The sequence below is a fragment of the Pituophis catenifer genome, unplaced genomic scaffold (assembly GCF_029215685.1).
Source record: "Pituophis catenifer annectens isolate HBS135680 unplaced genomic scaffold, rPitCat1.0.hap2 SCAF_3, whole genome shotgun sequence".
Lineage (NCBI taxonomy): Eukaryota > Metazoa > Chordata > Lepidosauria > Squamata > Colubridae > Pituophis > Pituophis catenifer.
The window spans coordinates 211,509,529-211,524,808 of NW_027256883.1; the positions used below are offsets into that span (position 1 = coordinate 211,509,529).

At 44.6% G+C, this 15,280-nt stretch overlaps 1 protein-coding gene across 1 annotated transcript in view; it reads right to left on the reverse strand.

The window, feature by feature from the left end:
• RTEL1 (regulator of telomere elongation helicase 1) overlaps nt 1-15,280 on the reverse strand; it is a 110,440-nt gene that overhangs the window by 39,818 nt on the left and 55,342 nt on the right. Inside the window, exons 16-20 of the mRNA XM_070940239.1 lie at nt 8,861-8,938; nt 6,914-7,057; nt 6,061-6,176; nt 5,469-5,592; nt 2,048-2,213 (exon numbers count right to left, since the gene is read on the reverse strand). Of these exons, the coding sequence (XP_070796340.1) occupies nt 2,048-2,213; nt 5,469-5,592; nt 6,061-6,176; nt 6,914-7,057; nt 8,861-8,938 (628 nt within the window). The remainder of the gene's footprint in view (nt 1-2,047; nt 2,214-5,468; nt 5,593-6,060; nt 6,177-6,913; nt 7,058-8,860; nt 8,939-15,280) is intronic.

A 15,280-nucleotide genomic window follows, 5' to 3' on the forward strand; every position in this document is an offset into this window, starting at 1 on the left:
TTTTTTTCCCTTGCATTTATACACTCGTGACCCTCAAAAGTTGCAACAGTGAACCACAAAAGTCACTAAGTCATTGGACCACAAATAAATTACATGAAAAACCAATGAAGACAAAAACAATTATCTGTTGCCTTAGTCCAAGAGGTCCTCAAACTTGGCAGCTTTAAGACTTGTGGACTTCAACTCCCAGAATAGCTATGCTGGCTGGGGAATTCTGGGAGTTGAAGTCCACAAGTCTTAAAGCTGCCAAGTTTGAAGACCTCTGCCTTAGACTAATGGCGGTAGAATGACCATTTGCAGCCCACTGCTGAGCTGGGTACACAAGCAAGCAGTAGGCATTCCTTGAAAGCAGCACAATTGTGAGGTGTCCTGGGTTGTTTTCTCAGCTGGGTTGTTTTCTTGCAGACGTTTCATTACCCAACTGGGCAACCTCATCAGAAGGGAGGAGGGTTTGAGAGGGAGGAGGAGGAACTAGGCAACCTCATCAGTGTTAGAAGGGAGGAGGGTTTGGAGGAGGAGGAGGACAACGACTGTGGAGTCCTTAATCCTCTCTGAGCTGGGTTGTTTTCTTGCAGACGTTTCATTAGTGGCATTCTTGGCTGTTCACCGCCCCGAGTCCTTCGGGAGAGGGGGCGGTATAAAAATTTAATAAATAAATAAATAAATAAAATAAATTACCCAACTAGGCAACCTCGTCAGTGTTAGAAGGGAGGAGGGTTTGGAGGAGGAAGAGGAGGAACTAGGAAACCTCATCCGTGTTAGAAGGGAGGAGGGTTTGGTGAAGGAGGAGGAGGACGACGACTGTGGAATCCTTAATCCTCTCTGAGCTGGGTTGTTTCCTTGTAGATGTTTCATTACCCAACTAGGCAACCTCATCAGTGTTAGAAGGGAGTGGGGTTTGCGGGGAGGAGGAGGAGCAGGAGCAGGAAGAGGAGGAGGATTGTAGGGTCCTCTGTCCTTTCTTAGGTTGTTTGTTTTCTTGTTAGACGTTTCATTACCCAACTAAGTAACATCATCAGTTCTAGAAGGGAGTGGGGTTTGAACTGATGATAATACCCAGTTGGGTGATGAACCAGCTGGTCTCTGGACCCAGCTGTTTTGGCAAACTATCGTCCAGTTTACAACCTTCACTTTCTGGCGAAGGTTGTTGAGAGTGTGGTTGCGCGACAGCTCCCGCAGTATCTGGATGAAACCGTCTATCTAGATCCGTTCCAGTCTGGCTTCAGGCCTGGGTACAGCACGGAAACGGCATTGGTCGCGTTGGTTGATGATCTCTGGAGGGCTCGGAACAGGGGATGTTCCTCTGTTCTGGTCCTATTAGATCTCTCAGCGGCTTTTGATACCATCGACCATGGTATCATGCTGCACCAGTTGGAGGGGCTGGGAGTGGGAGGCACCGTTTTATGGTGGTTCTCCTCCTATCTCTCCAACCGGTCGCAGTCTGTGTTGGCAGGGGGGCAGAGGTCGACCTCAAGGCACCTGGTGTGTGGGGTGCCGCAAGGGTCGGTCCTCTCGCCTCTCCTGTTCAACATTTATGTGAAGCCGCTGGGTGAGATCATCCGTGGTTTTGGGGCCATCTGTACACTGATGACAGTCAGCTGTACATCTCCACCCCAGACCACCCCAACGATGCCCTTGAAGTGATGTCCCGGTGCCTGGAGGCCGTGCGGGTCTGGATGGGGAGGAACAGGCTCAGACTCAACCCCTCCAAGACTGTGGTTGCCGGCGTCCTGATATAGCCAGCTGGTGCCATCGCTGGCTATTGGGGGCGAGACATTGGCCCCCACGGAGAGGGCGCGTAACTTGGGTGTCCTCCTGGACGCACGGCTGTCTTTAGAAGAGCATATGACGGCCGTGGCCAGTTGCCAAGCGTTTGAATTTTGATCATAGGGATGCCACAATGGTCGTTAAATGTGAAAGACATTTCTAAGTCACTTTTTTTCAGTGCCATTGTAATTTTGAGCAGTCTCTAAATGAACTGTTACAAGTTGAGGATGACTTGTACATGTTTCCTATTCTCACATGTTAAGGAAAGGAATGTACTGACCGATCCGCTTCCTTTTCAGACTAGGAACATGGTCTTCCACCATGTTGGCTTTTGTCCCAGTAGGGAATTGCTTGCACGGAACAAAAGACGACGACGACGAAGAAGAATCATTTTCTTTGGCAGTGATAGTAGAAGGAAGATGACGAGGAGGTAGCGGACCTGGCATCTGTAGAGAAATGAGAAACATCACGTTACAGGGAGACCATTTTCAAATGGCCAATACAGGTAGTCCTCGACTTACCACAGTCCACTTAGTGACCGCTTGAAGTTACAACGGCATTGAAAAAAGCGACTTATGAACGTTTTCCCACTCTTACGGCCGTTGCCGCATTGCGATGGCCACCTGGTTCAAAATTCAGACGCTTGGCAACTGGTTCATATTTATGACGGTCGCGGGATCCAGCGGTCACGTGATCCCCTTTTTCGGCCTTCTGATACGTAAGGTCAATTGGGAAACCAGATTCACTTAACAACCGTGTTACTAACTTAACAACTGCAGTGATTTACTTAGCAGCTGGGGCAAGAAACGTTGTAAAACGGGTCAAAACTCACTTAACAAATGTTTCACTTAGCAACAGAAATGATGGGCTCAATTGTGGTTGCAAATCGAGGATTACCCGTAGTCACAATTTTGGGAGGTGGGGGAAGGTGTAGTAACAGGAGAGAGCAACGTCAAATGGATGATGTTATACCACATATTAGCTAAACCAGGATATTCTGTCCTCCGAATTCAGAGGGCTGCTGTAATTGTTGGCAATGGGGCAGGAGGCTTGAGAAACTCTAAAAACTCCAGAAATCTACATTCTGCATAGTCTAAGACAGAAGATGCCACCGCTGTATAATTATTGTCTCTGGTTTCTTGTTTTTGTATGCTTTCACGTATTATTACACTCGCACAGAGAGGGCCTCCTCAGGGTGCCGTCCGCCAGGCAATGTCGGCTGGCGACCCCCAGGGGGAGAGCCTTCTCTGTGGCGGCACCCGCCCTCTGGAACGACCTCCCCCTAGAGATATGCACGATACCAGACCTCCGGACTTTTCGTCGGGCCCTGAAAACTCATTTATTTCACCTAGCCGGGCTGGCTTGATCTCATCCGTTACGGTTTTAATTTGAAATTGGTTTTAATTGCGTTGTTTTAAATTGTGGGCCGAAATTATTTAATTACCTTTTAAACTGTTTTTTAAATTTTGTATGTTCTGTTTTATCTCGGCTGTTCACCACCCTGAGTCCTGCTGGAGAAGGGCGGTATACAAATCAAATCAAATCAAATCAAATCAAATCAAATCAAATCAAATCAAATCAAATCAATAAATTATTTTAATACATCAGTTATTATGTATTCTAAAAACGTTCCCTTGAAAACTGCTTTGAGAAGCTTTGGCATTAGAATTGGTATGTATGCATGCATGCACACTACATCTTGGCAGTAAATATGAATCTCTCCTTTATAAAATATAATGACCGGATATCTTGCAATTAAGTTTTGTTACAGAAGAGTTGGAAAGGAACTTGGAGGTGTTCTAGTCCAACCCCGTTCAAGCAGGAGACCCTACCATTTCAGACAAAAGGCTGTCCAGTTTTTTCTTAAAAACCTCCAGTCATGGGGCACCCACCCATTCTGGAGGCAAGTCGTTCCACTGATTAATTGTTCTCACCGTCAGGAAATTTCTCTTTATTTCTAGGTTGCTTCTCTCCTTGATCAGTTTCCATTCGTTGCTTCTTGTCCTGCCTTCAGATACTTTGGAGAATAGGTTGACCCCCTCCTCTCTGTGGCAGCCCCTCAAATACTGGAAAACTGCTATCATGTACCCCCTGGTCCTTCTTTTCTCCAGACTGGCCATACCCAATTCCTGCAATTGTTCTTCATATGTTTTAGTCTCCAGGCCATCCTAGTTGTTCTTCTCTGCGATTTTTCCAAACTCTCAACATCTTTTTTGTAATGTGGCGACTAAAACTGGATGCAATATTCCAAGCTGAATTTCCATAATTTCAACTGTGAATGCAGGTTAATCTTCCTGGAGTGATCACGTCCATCTTGAATTAACTAGAGGGGTTTTGGGGGTGGGTGGGGGCGCTAACATTCACCATTGTACTGAGCTTTGTTGTTTGTTCAGGCTGGTTCTCTTCCCATTGCTTCAGGGCTGGAGTGAAGGGGTTCGGGAGGGGGATGTAGAGATACTTGGGGTATTGTAGCCAAAACAAAATCCCTTCCCATGGGAATCGAGGTGTTCGAAAGGTGGAGACTGAGGTCACCTAGCAACTGGACTGTATGCTGATTGGACCATGTGACTGGAGACTCTGGGCAGAGGGGGGGAAGTGGCAAAGTTTGACTTTTAATTGGGTGGAAAACCAGTGGGAACTTAAAGCCGGTTTTCCACCAGGAACTTGCCAATTTGATATGTCCCAAAGGAACGTTATTTGAGCAAATTGTCTGCCTTGGAGTTCTTCTTGAAGGGGATGTATTACTTGGAACCCTGACAAGGGGGAGGGGGAGGACGATGACGATGATGACTGTGGGGTCCTTGATGCTCTCTCAGCTTGTTTTCTCGCAGATGTTTCATTACCCAAACTAGGTAACATTATCAATGCTAGCCTCAGTGGATGTTACCTAGTTTGTTAATGAAACCTCTGCAAGAAAACCACCAAGTTCAGAGAGCACTAAAAACCCTACAGTTCTGCTCCTCCTCCTCTCCATAAACCCTATGCCAGCGGTGAAATCCTACCGGGCGAACCGGTAGTGATAAAAACAGTTCCCCAAACTGGTATTTCCAACAATCAGCTGTGCTGCACGATTTAAAATCTCTAGAAAGCAGGAAATCCTGCTTTCTAGTGAATCTAGATCGTGCAGCACAGCTGTTCCCCCCGCCTCGCTGTTATACTTACCTTCCAAAGCCTTTTTCCACGCGTTTGGCGCATACTACAAATGCTCATAGTGTGTTTTTGGTGCGCACTGCGCATGCATTTAGCTCGTACTGTGCATATGTGCGCAGTACGTGTTTGGCGTGGACTGCACATGCTTGTGCAGAGTGTGCTTGGTGCACTGCACACATGCGTGGCCAGCAAACTGGTAGGAAACCAGTTCAGATTTCACCACTGCCCCATTCCCTTCTGGTACTGGGGCATTAGGGTAATAATACATCTGCAAGAAAACCACCAAGCTCAGAGACCGCCAAGGACCCCTCATGTCAATCTCATTCCAAAATCTCCTGCGATTCCTCCCAGATACTCCGGAAGGTATCCAAACACTTTTGTTTAAAAAGTTAATAGCTCAACTTCCTCAACTAACAAGGGGTCAAGATTCTAAAAAAAGTCTGTGGGCGAATGCTTTAAATGACTGATGTACTCATCAGAACACTTCCTCTGATAATTGGGAGACTTTTTTTCACCACCATCCCCCTCACGTGTTGCTGTTTTATACTTACACACTGTTGGAGAGTACGGAAGAAATGAGAAACGTCCCTGATGGCATGTCCAAAGTTTTCATAGGTTTTGACGTAAGGGCGGATCCAGGAGGGCAACTGGGCTCTTGTCTCAGTCTGTGTGAACCTGTTGAGAATGGAAGACTTGTAGTCAGCCTTGACAAAAAGATTACAGGTAGTCCTCAACTTATGACCGCAATTGAGCCCAAGATTTCTGCTGGTAAGTGAGGTATTTATTAAGTGAGTTTTGCCCCATTTTGTGACCTTTCTTGTCACAGTTGTTAAGTGAACCATCGCAATTGTTAAATTAGTAGCAATCTTTTAAGTGAATCAGGCTTCCCCATGGACTTTGCTTGACAGAAGGTCGCAAAAGGGGATCACGGGACCCTGGGACACTGCAACCGTCATAAATATGAGTCAGTTAAAACGGTCATAATTCACTTTTTTCAGCGCTGTTGTAACTTTGAAGGTCACTAAATGAACTGCTGTAAGTTGTGGACCACCTGTACAAACATATCCGATCTCTATATTCAGTAGGTGAGAAGAAAGAAGTTAACATTAATGGTACAAAATTCTACTGGAAGGGAAGTTTCACCTGTGGTCGCAGAGGAAAATGGCACCATAATCTTGCCGATGTCGGATAACTCTTCCAATAGCTTGGTTCACGGCACGAGAAGCCTGCTGTTTGTACCAGATATTTCCAGACAAACACTAAAACATGGCGGAAAGAATACAGCTTTATTTTAAGAGTGTTGCATTCTGTTTTTGATTCCCAGCCTTTTTTTTAAAAAAGTAAAAGACCAAACGCGGTTTAAAAAATTCACCCCTGCTCCCTCTTACGAGAACACCCATGTCAGTGTCTTAATCTGCAGTTGGTCAGAACAGGGGAAAGTTGCAGGCCCAATTCTGGGAAATTAGCTAAATCACTACCCCAAACAAAATCCCAATTAAAATAGCAACATAAAAGAGCTTATCGTGTATTTAATCTATGCATCATTCCTTCTAGACTGCAGACAGATGAGAAGGCCAGGATTTACTGATAGGCATTTACAATATTTGAAGTGAAAAATAAGAACGTCTGTTTCACATGTTACGATGCCAACAGCAACTATCCCCCACGCAAAATCTTACCCAAATGAAGAATGTCTGAATGTTTCTGAGCTCAGTTTAGTCTGTTTAGAAAGCATCCAGCAACAGTGCCTGTAGCCTAAGAAATCTGGCTAGAAATCCATTAAAAAAAGACTAGAATCCAGGTTGATCAACTCAAAAACAGGCAGGATACTTCTGACGGAGTCCAAAGAGACTGTTGCAAGGTCAAAATGAAATGATTTGGAAGAAAACCTTTTGACACGTTTGGCACAAAATGGGATGTTTTGGAATTTCAAACTTTGGCATGTTTTGCCCATCTCTATGATCAAAGCAACGTCTCTCTCTCTCTCTCTCCTTACCTGCTTGCTGCCATCTTTTGTCTTCATTTCATCCAAGAACTGCATCTTTAACATGATCCTGGGGTCCTTGCGAGGAGGGTACGGAAGGCCCGTGATGATGACGCCTCGTCCATTCTTATCAGCAAAGTCCAAACCTTCGCTAGCCTGAAGACAAATAACGAGTTTGATCAACATTGTCCTGTTAAAGGACAAATGTCTGCAAAAATCAAGGTGCTGCAGAATGGGACAAACTAGTCAAGGGGCAATTCAACAAATACAAAAGTTAAATTAATTTCGACTGAGCAGTGGTCAATAATAATAAACACAATCCAAAAACACAAGTTGCAATGATTTCGACAAAAACGTGGTCACCAATAATAAAAGAAACAGAATGAAACTATTGACACAGCATTGAATTGTCCTGTGGCAAATTGGCCGCGGGGAGCTGTCCAAGACCGAAGGTGCTGCCTGGTATTGTATTAAATATTCAGATTTTCTTTGGAAAACAGATGGTGCAGTGATTAAATGCAGCATTCCAGGGTAACTCGGCCCACAGCCTGGAATTTGATCCCAACTGGCTCAAGGTTGAATCAAACCTGCATCCTTCAGAGGTCAGATTGCTGGGGACAATATGCTGACATTGTAAACCGCTCAGAGAGTGCTGTAAAGCATTATGGAGCGGTATAGAAGTCAAAGTGTCTATGGAGATTCTCCATCATCTAGGTCATGGTTGTCTCAAAGGTGCATTTTCAGGAGGCAAGTAGATTTGCCTCCTGGGGGTTTTTTGAAGATGTTTTGCTTCTCATCCAAAAAGCTTCCTCAGCTCTGACTGGATGGTAGTGGATGATCTTTCCGTCCTCCATCATCCAATCAGAGCCGAAGAAGCTTCTTGGATGAGAAGCGAAACATCTTCGAATAAAAACAAGGAAGTCCAGTTGCCTCCTGAAAATGCACCTTTGGGATAAGTCTAAGTGCTATTGTTATTGTTACTAACTTTGCTCACTTTTGAGGAATCACAGGTTTCTGCAGAGGCCAATGAAAACCTGCCACCCAAACAGTCAACAACTGTTTGAGTCTTTAGCCTCCTTTCTTGTTTGTTGTTCAGTTGCTAAGTTGTGTCTGACTTTTTGTGACCCCATGGACCATAGTACTCCAGCCTCCCACCCTGTCCTCTAGTGCCTCCCAGAGTTTGCCCAAATTTATGTTCATTGTGTCGATGATATCATCAAACCATCTCCTTTGCCGTCCCCACTTCCCATTTAGCCTCCCATCTTCCCCAACATCGGGGTCTTTTCCAAGGAGCCCTCTCTTCTCATTTGGTGGCCAAAGTATTTGTGCTTTGGCTTCACAGCATCTGTCCTTCCAAGTCAGGGTTGATGTCTGTGGAGATTCTCAGTCATCCAGGTCATAGTTGTCTCCAAGGTGCTTTTTTCTTCAAAAGGCAACTGGACTGTTTTTTCTTTGAGGAAGGAGAAGAAAAAGTTTCGCTTCTCATTCTTCAGCCCACATATTGGCCGTACATAGGAGGAGATACAGTGTGTCCAAAATAAACAATGTATGAAGCATCAGGTGGTAGTATGTAGCCAATGTTGGCTTTTCTGGCAAAGTTCACTGGAACTGCATCTGATTATTACTTGGATGGGAGGACACTGGCTTTAGTTTCGACCAGTGTTTTTCAAACTTGGCAGCTCTTGAGATGTCTGGAAGACTAGATTACCAGAAGTGCTGGCTGGGAAATTCTGTGAGTTGAAGTAAATCCCTCTTAAAGTTGACAAGTTTGAAAATATTGCTCTAGAACCTAGTCAGGTTTATACCGACTGTACAGTTTGAATATACACTGCTCTCATTCTCGAGCTTTACGATTCTGGATTTTGAACCAGGACAGGATCTGCATTAAATGTATGTATGTATGTATGTATGTATGTATGTATGTATGTATGTATGTATGTATGTTTGGGCCAAACATACCTTTCCCCTGCACACAGCCAAGAAAATAGCACCGTTTGATTTCGGGCAGACCACCTTTTCATAATAGGCATCCATAACCTAGGGAAAAAAGTTAGATCAGTTCAAACAGAATGCACACACACACACAAAGATAACTGTGGTTTAGTGGATTTATTAATATTCCCCCACAACTCCCTTCACCACAAACCCAGAACTGTCCCAATTAAGTCCAGCCACCAGCAGATGCTCGTCCACAGAGCAATGGCCAATGAGACCACAAGGCACTTGAAAGTTTTCCAGTCAAAAAAAACACACCATACCAGGCAAAATTAAATCCACAATACAAGAGAGTTCACAAGGCAAGAAAAGTCCAAGAGTTCACAAGGCACGATCCAAGTCAAGGCAGGAATCACAACGACTTGGAAACAGACAGCTAGTCAATGAACATGTTGTTCCCAGCATCCCCTCCAACTGTCTGTTATGCTAAATAGCCGGCTTCTGGTGCAGCCCACCAAGAGGGGCGAAGCTGCCTCCTTGTGAGTAATCTAGCTGACCTCTTCTGCTCCTGCCTTTTCTCTGCCCTACGTGTCCTTGGATCAGGTGCAGCAGGCAGTTCCTCTTCCTCATCGCTGACTGGCTGCAGCTGCCTGCTTTCCCCACCCGAAGCCTCAGGGCTGCCCTGCTGCAGCTGTGCTTCAGCCGAATCCCTCTCAGACGGCTGCTTGGCGCTGTTGAGCAACTCCCCTCCAGATGTGCCTGGAACTGATTCATCTTCCTCTCAGCTGACACCGGAGAGAAATGCAAGTAGATAAGTAGGTGCCACTTTGATGGTGATCCATGCGCTTTTGGCATACAGTCATGCTGGCCACATGACCACAGAAATGTCTCCAGACAATGTTGGCTCCCTCAGCTGAGAGCCAACATTGTCTGGAGACATTTCTGTGGTCATGTGGCCAGCATGACTGTATGCCAAAAGCGCATGGATCACCATCTCAACTGAGAACCCTTTTGCCCTTTTTTTTTTTTTTACTGTCAAATATACACCCTACTTATTGAATATTTGTAGCTCGGGTTTGAACTGTGGGATCTTTGATGCTTTCTGAACTTGGTGATTTTCTTGCAGACGGTTCATGACCCAGTAGGTAGCATCGTGAGTACAAGAAGGGAGAGGAGGAGGAGGAAGTAGTGGTGGCCCTTGGTGCTCTCTGAACGTGGTTGTTTTCTTATAGATATTTCATTACCCAGCTAGATAATCTAATCTCTGCTCTGTTAATATACTAGTGGCTTGCCCTCTCAGTGTTGGTGGGAGTTCTTGTTTCGATGGTTCCTTGATTAGGCTTGTTGTTTGTGTGTTGGTAGTTCCTTGATTGTCCCACTAACATTGACAGGGCAAGCCACTTGTATGTTAACAGAGAAACCCACTCCCCTTTAGCACTTATTCTTGGAAATGAACAGGCTGAGCCAGAGGACAGAGTCAAACATATCATCAGCTTGGAGTCTCTAAGTCCACCTCCTCCTTTGAAATCAGTTGACTCTTATCTGGTGCCAATTCGCCTTGACCATTTCCGTAATAGTTCAGATTCTCGTGTATAGGTAACACGAAATAGACTTGTAGTGCTTTTGAACGCTATCTTGGTTCCTGATGTCTTGCACTTGACACTGATAACGCTAGCTAGTTGGGTCATGAAACATCTGCAAGAACACAACCAAGCTCAGAGAGCACCAGGGACCCCACATACCGTGCTTTCTTGGTACACCTAGTTAGTCTCACTGGAACATCAACATCATGAACTGTCTAAAGGGTTCAGCATGTGCATTTTCCTCAGAGTGAACCCAGATGAAGATATTTTATTTCAAAATGTAGTTAGTTCTCTTGGAAGCATTTAAGAAATAACATTAACTCTGAAATGGCTCCGTCCAAAAGAGAGTAATAAAAGTGTTTGATTGTACCAGCAATTAGAAGTCCTCTCTGTAACTTTCTGTGTTGGAAAAAAAAAAACTAAAAAGCAACCAGGAATGAATTTTGCTCACTTCAAGTACAGGTAGTCCTCGACATACAATTCATTTAGTGACTGTTCGAAGTTGCAACAGCACTGAAAAAACTGACTTATGACTGGGTTTTCAGTTACAACCTTGCAGCAATCAAATTTCTTGGCAACTGGCATGTATGACAGCTGCGGTTGTCCCCGTGTGATGCGATCACCATTTGTAACCTTCCAAGCTGACTTCCAACAAGCCAAGTCCATGGGGCAAGCCAGATTCACATAACGACCACCTGACTCGCTTAAGAACTGCAGCAATTCGCTTAACCACTGCGGGGAAAAAAGGTCGTAAAATGGAATGCAACTCATTTAACAACCGCCTTCCTTAGCAAAGGAAATTTTAGGGCTCAGTTGCGGTCACAGGTTGAGAACTACCTGTAACTTATTTAATTTATTAAGAAGATTTATCTGTCAACCGTCCTGTTGGCATATGCAGCAAAGGAAGCTCCTGGGACATTACTTTACCAAGAGTACAACTTTACTGATAGATCCATACAGGGTACAGAAGAAGCAAAGCTAGCTCTGAGGTTTTCGCGCAAAAAACAGCATAGTTCATTTCCCCTTTTCTCCATTTGGCCCACCTACTGTCCATTGTCCACCAATCCAACACGTTCTTTTTATTTTGGGAAAACAGTCTGCGCTTTTGGAAGATTCCCATCGCACGGCCTTGAAGTATCAGGATCTTCTCAGGCTGCCAAAGGCTCACATAGATTCTTTAACTCCCTCCCAGCTCCTAATATATTCCAAGCATTCTCCTCCCCACTCCCTTCGTTTCTGTTGTCAAGTTGCGAGTAGAGGTGCATTACGAGTAAGTCTAAACAGCTGCTCAGATCACTCACAGTGACTCCAGGTGGCTTAGAAAGATAAAACCCAAGGACAAAACTCAATAAACTCCACACACAGCCCTACCCACCAGATCAGCCATGTGATGGGCTCCATATCACCCTGGGGACTCTATGCCTGCTGGGAGAACCAGGTCTTCAGGACTTCTGAAAGAAGGTGAAGGTGGGGACCAATCTTATCTCCTTAAGGATGATGTTCCACAAGGAGCAACCCACCAAGGAGAAGGCCCTTCTTCTAGGTCCCACAAGATGGACCTCTTTAAGAGAGGGGAGCCGTAACATTCCCTGCCTCCCTGCTCTGGTGGATCGAGTAGAGGTGGCTGGGAAAAGATGGTCCTTCAAATAACCTAGTCGCAGACCATGCAGAGTTACAAGGTCACAACTAGCACCTTAAATGAGACTTGGAAGCAAATTGCTTAGCGCATTGTAAGCCGCCCTGAGTCTCCGGAAAAGGGCGGCATATAAATCAAATTAAAAAAAAAATAAAAATTGGCAGCCAATGCAAATCCTGCAAGAGAGGCGACACATGTGCAAATCTAGGCTTACACAAAACTGTTCAAGCCACCGCATTATGAACCGATGGAAGCTTCTGGATACTTTTCAAGGGCGGCCCCATGTAGAGCACATAATAAAAGCAAAATCCTGAATGGAACATATATTCAGTGTCCTTTCCATTTGCAAGTAATCAAGATTGGAAAACAGCACATTTAGTTCCCACCCCCTGCAAAACAAGCCCTCCAATTTTTGTTTAAAACGATTGAATCTATTTGCAATTAATGCTGCAATAATATATTAATCAGTATTCAACTAGAGGGGATGGTATGTGTATAATGTCTTTTTGTGTGATGCACCTTTTTTAATGCTTTTGACGGTTTTGTGGGTTTTTTTTTCTTTTTGTCCTTTTAGATTTTTTTTTTCAGCGCTGTATTTTGTATTTTAAATTTGTTTTGAATAAGAATAAAAATATATAATAATAAATATTGGAAAACACTGGCTTTAAAGTAAGAGTTGCCTAACGTTCATGATAATTGATCACCTGTTAGCACTGCTCTCTTCCATCTGCTATAAGAAATTCCCCAGACTGGACAAGTTGTGCTGAACAAAGGAAAACGGAAAATTCCCTCCTGCTACTCACACAGGAAGGTCAAAAGATAGAAAGAACACATAATTCTTTCCCTGCTCCCAAGCACTTCACTCTCACTGAGTAAAAATACCATTTACTAATCCTGTCCTTCCGGGGAAAAAAAATGATTATGCAGTGACCAAGTCCCTAAAGCAAATAACCTTTAATTACCAGCTCCCAAACGTTGGCTGCCTAACCTAGTTACCCCATGACTGGCTTTGCAAAATTCAAAGAGTCACCAACCGCCAAACAGGCTGTTTTTTGTATAATATGTAAAAAACATATGCCCAAAAAGCTAAGTGAGATTTAACACAATCTCAAACTTAGCATGTTAGCCAAAGGCAGGATTTTACGTGACCTTCTAAAATAGAGGTGGGGAACTATGGGCCTCTTTTTTTTTTGACTTGTGGACTTCAACCCGAAACTCCTGTTTGGCTCAGGAATTCTGGGAATTGAAGTCCACAAGTCATAAGAAGCCACAGTTTCCTATCCCTGTTCTAAATAAATAAATAAAATTACCTATGAGATCCTTTTTGTTCTGCCCAGGTTGGGCAGGGAAGATACGTTGCGGACTCTGTCAACCAAAGAAGTCCAACTGGTGGGTTTCAAATAAACCATTGCTGTTCCCCCCGCCCTATGGAATAGTCTCCCTCATCCCAGAGGTAAGGCAGAGCCCCCACCGACCTGGCCTTCAGGAAAGACACACAAACATGGCTCTGTGGCTCTGATGGCTCCCCCAGATACCTCTCCAGAGGTCAGTCCAGAGGAGGATGAACCAGTCTCAGGCACTTCAGGAGGGGTGTTGGTCAGTGGTTCCAAGCAGCCAGCTGAGGGTAATTTGGCTGGATCACAAGTGCAGTGGGTCAGTGATGATGAGAATAGAATAGAATAACAGAGTTGGAAGGGACCTTGGAGGTCTTCTAGTCCAAACCCCCTCCTCAGGCAGGAAACCCTACACCACTTCAGACAAATGGTTATCCCAGTGTTGGCGCATTCACCACTTCCGAAGGCAAGTCATTCCACTGGTTAGTTGTTCTCACTGTCAGGAAATTCCTCCCTTAGTTCTAGGTTGGATCTTTTTTAGATTAGTTTCTATCCGTTGCTTCTTGTCCTACCTTCCGGTGCTTTGGAGAATAGGTTGACCCCCCCCCCATCCTTTTCTCTGTGGCAACTCCTGAGATATTGGAACACTGCTATCATGTCACCCCTAGTCCTTCTTTTCATTAAGATCAGGGATGTCAAACTAGCAGTCTGCGGGCCAGATGCGTCACACGCAGGCCACGCCCACCGCAACTCCGAGAATGGGGGAAATGTCGCAAAACATCACGTGACAGCAAGGGGGCACGGCGAGTTTCCCGTGAGCTAGACATACCCAATCCAGCAACCATTCTTTGTATGTTTTATCCTCCAGTCCCCTAATCCTCTTTATTGCTCTTCTCTGCACTCTTTCTAAAGTCTCCATCTTTTTTATATCCTGCCTTCTGCACCTGATCCAAGAACAGGTAGGACAGAGAAAAGGCAGGAGCAGCAGAGGTCAGCCAAATTACTCATGAGGAGGCAACTTCACCTTTCTTGATGGGCTGCACCAGAAGCTGGCTATTTAACACAGCACACAAATGGAGCCGATGTTGGGAACAATGTGTTCATTTCCTAGACGCATGTTTTCTGGTCGTGATTCCTGCCTTGCTTTGGAATGACCCTGTGCCTTGACTTTGGATTGTGCCTTGTGAACTCTGGATTTTTCTTGCCTTGTGAATCCTCTTGTGTTGTGGATTTAATTTTGCCTGATGGATTTGTCTTTTGTGGAAAACTTTCAAGTACCTTGTGGACTCAGTGGCCATTGCTCTGTGGACTAGCATCGGTCTACTTTTGGCTGAACAGTTCTGGGTTTTTGGTGAAGTGAATTGCTGGGGAATATTAATAAACCCACTAAACCACTAGGTATGTGGGAGTGTGAACAGGACAGCACAGTGGCTTTGCGTCTATGGAGATTCTCAATCATCCAGGTCACGGTTATTCCAAAGGTGCTTTTCCAAAAGGCAACTGGACTTCCTTGGTGTCTTTTCTTTGAAAACCTATTACTTCTCATCCAAGAAGCTTCTTCAGTTCTGAAGACCCAAGCACCTTGTACAACTGAAAAGCATTATCAGAAAATCAAGGATGACTTGTTTGTTACGCTTTTTTATGATCTCCATTTAATCTCTATTTAAGGATCAGTTCTGGGAGAATCTCTTTTACAGTAGTCTTGTGGCATAACCTTACGGAATCTTAAAAGCATTAAATTATCATCACCTAATACTGATAGTCTTGGCTTAGTGATATATTCAGATGCTTTCATACTCTCAGCTTGTTGATGAAAGAACATTTGGCCAAAAAAGATGGAAAAATGCAAGCAGGCCAAAATATACTCCATCTTTCTTGGCCAGATGTTCTT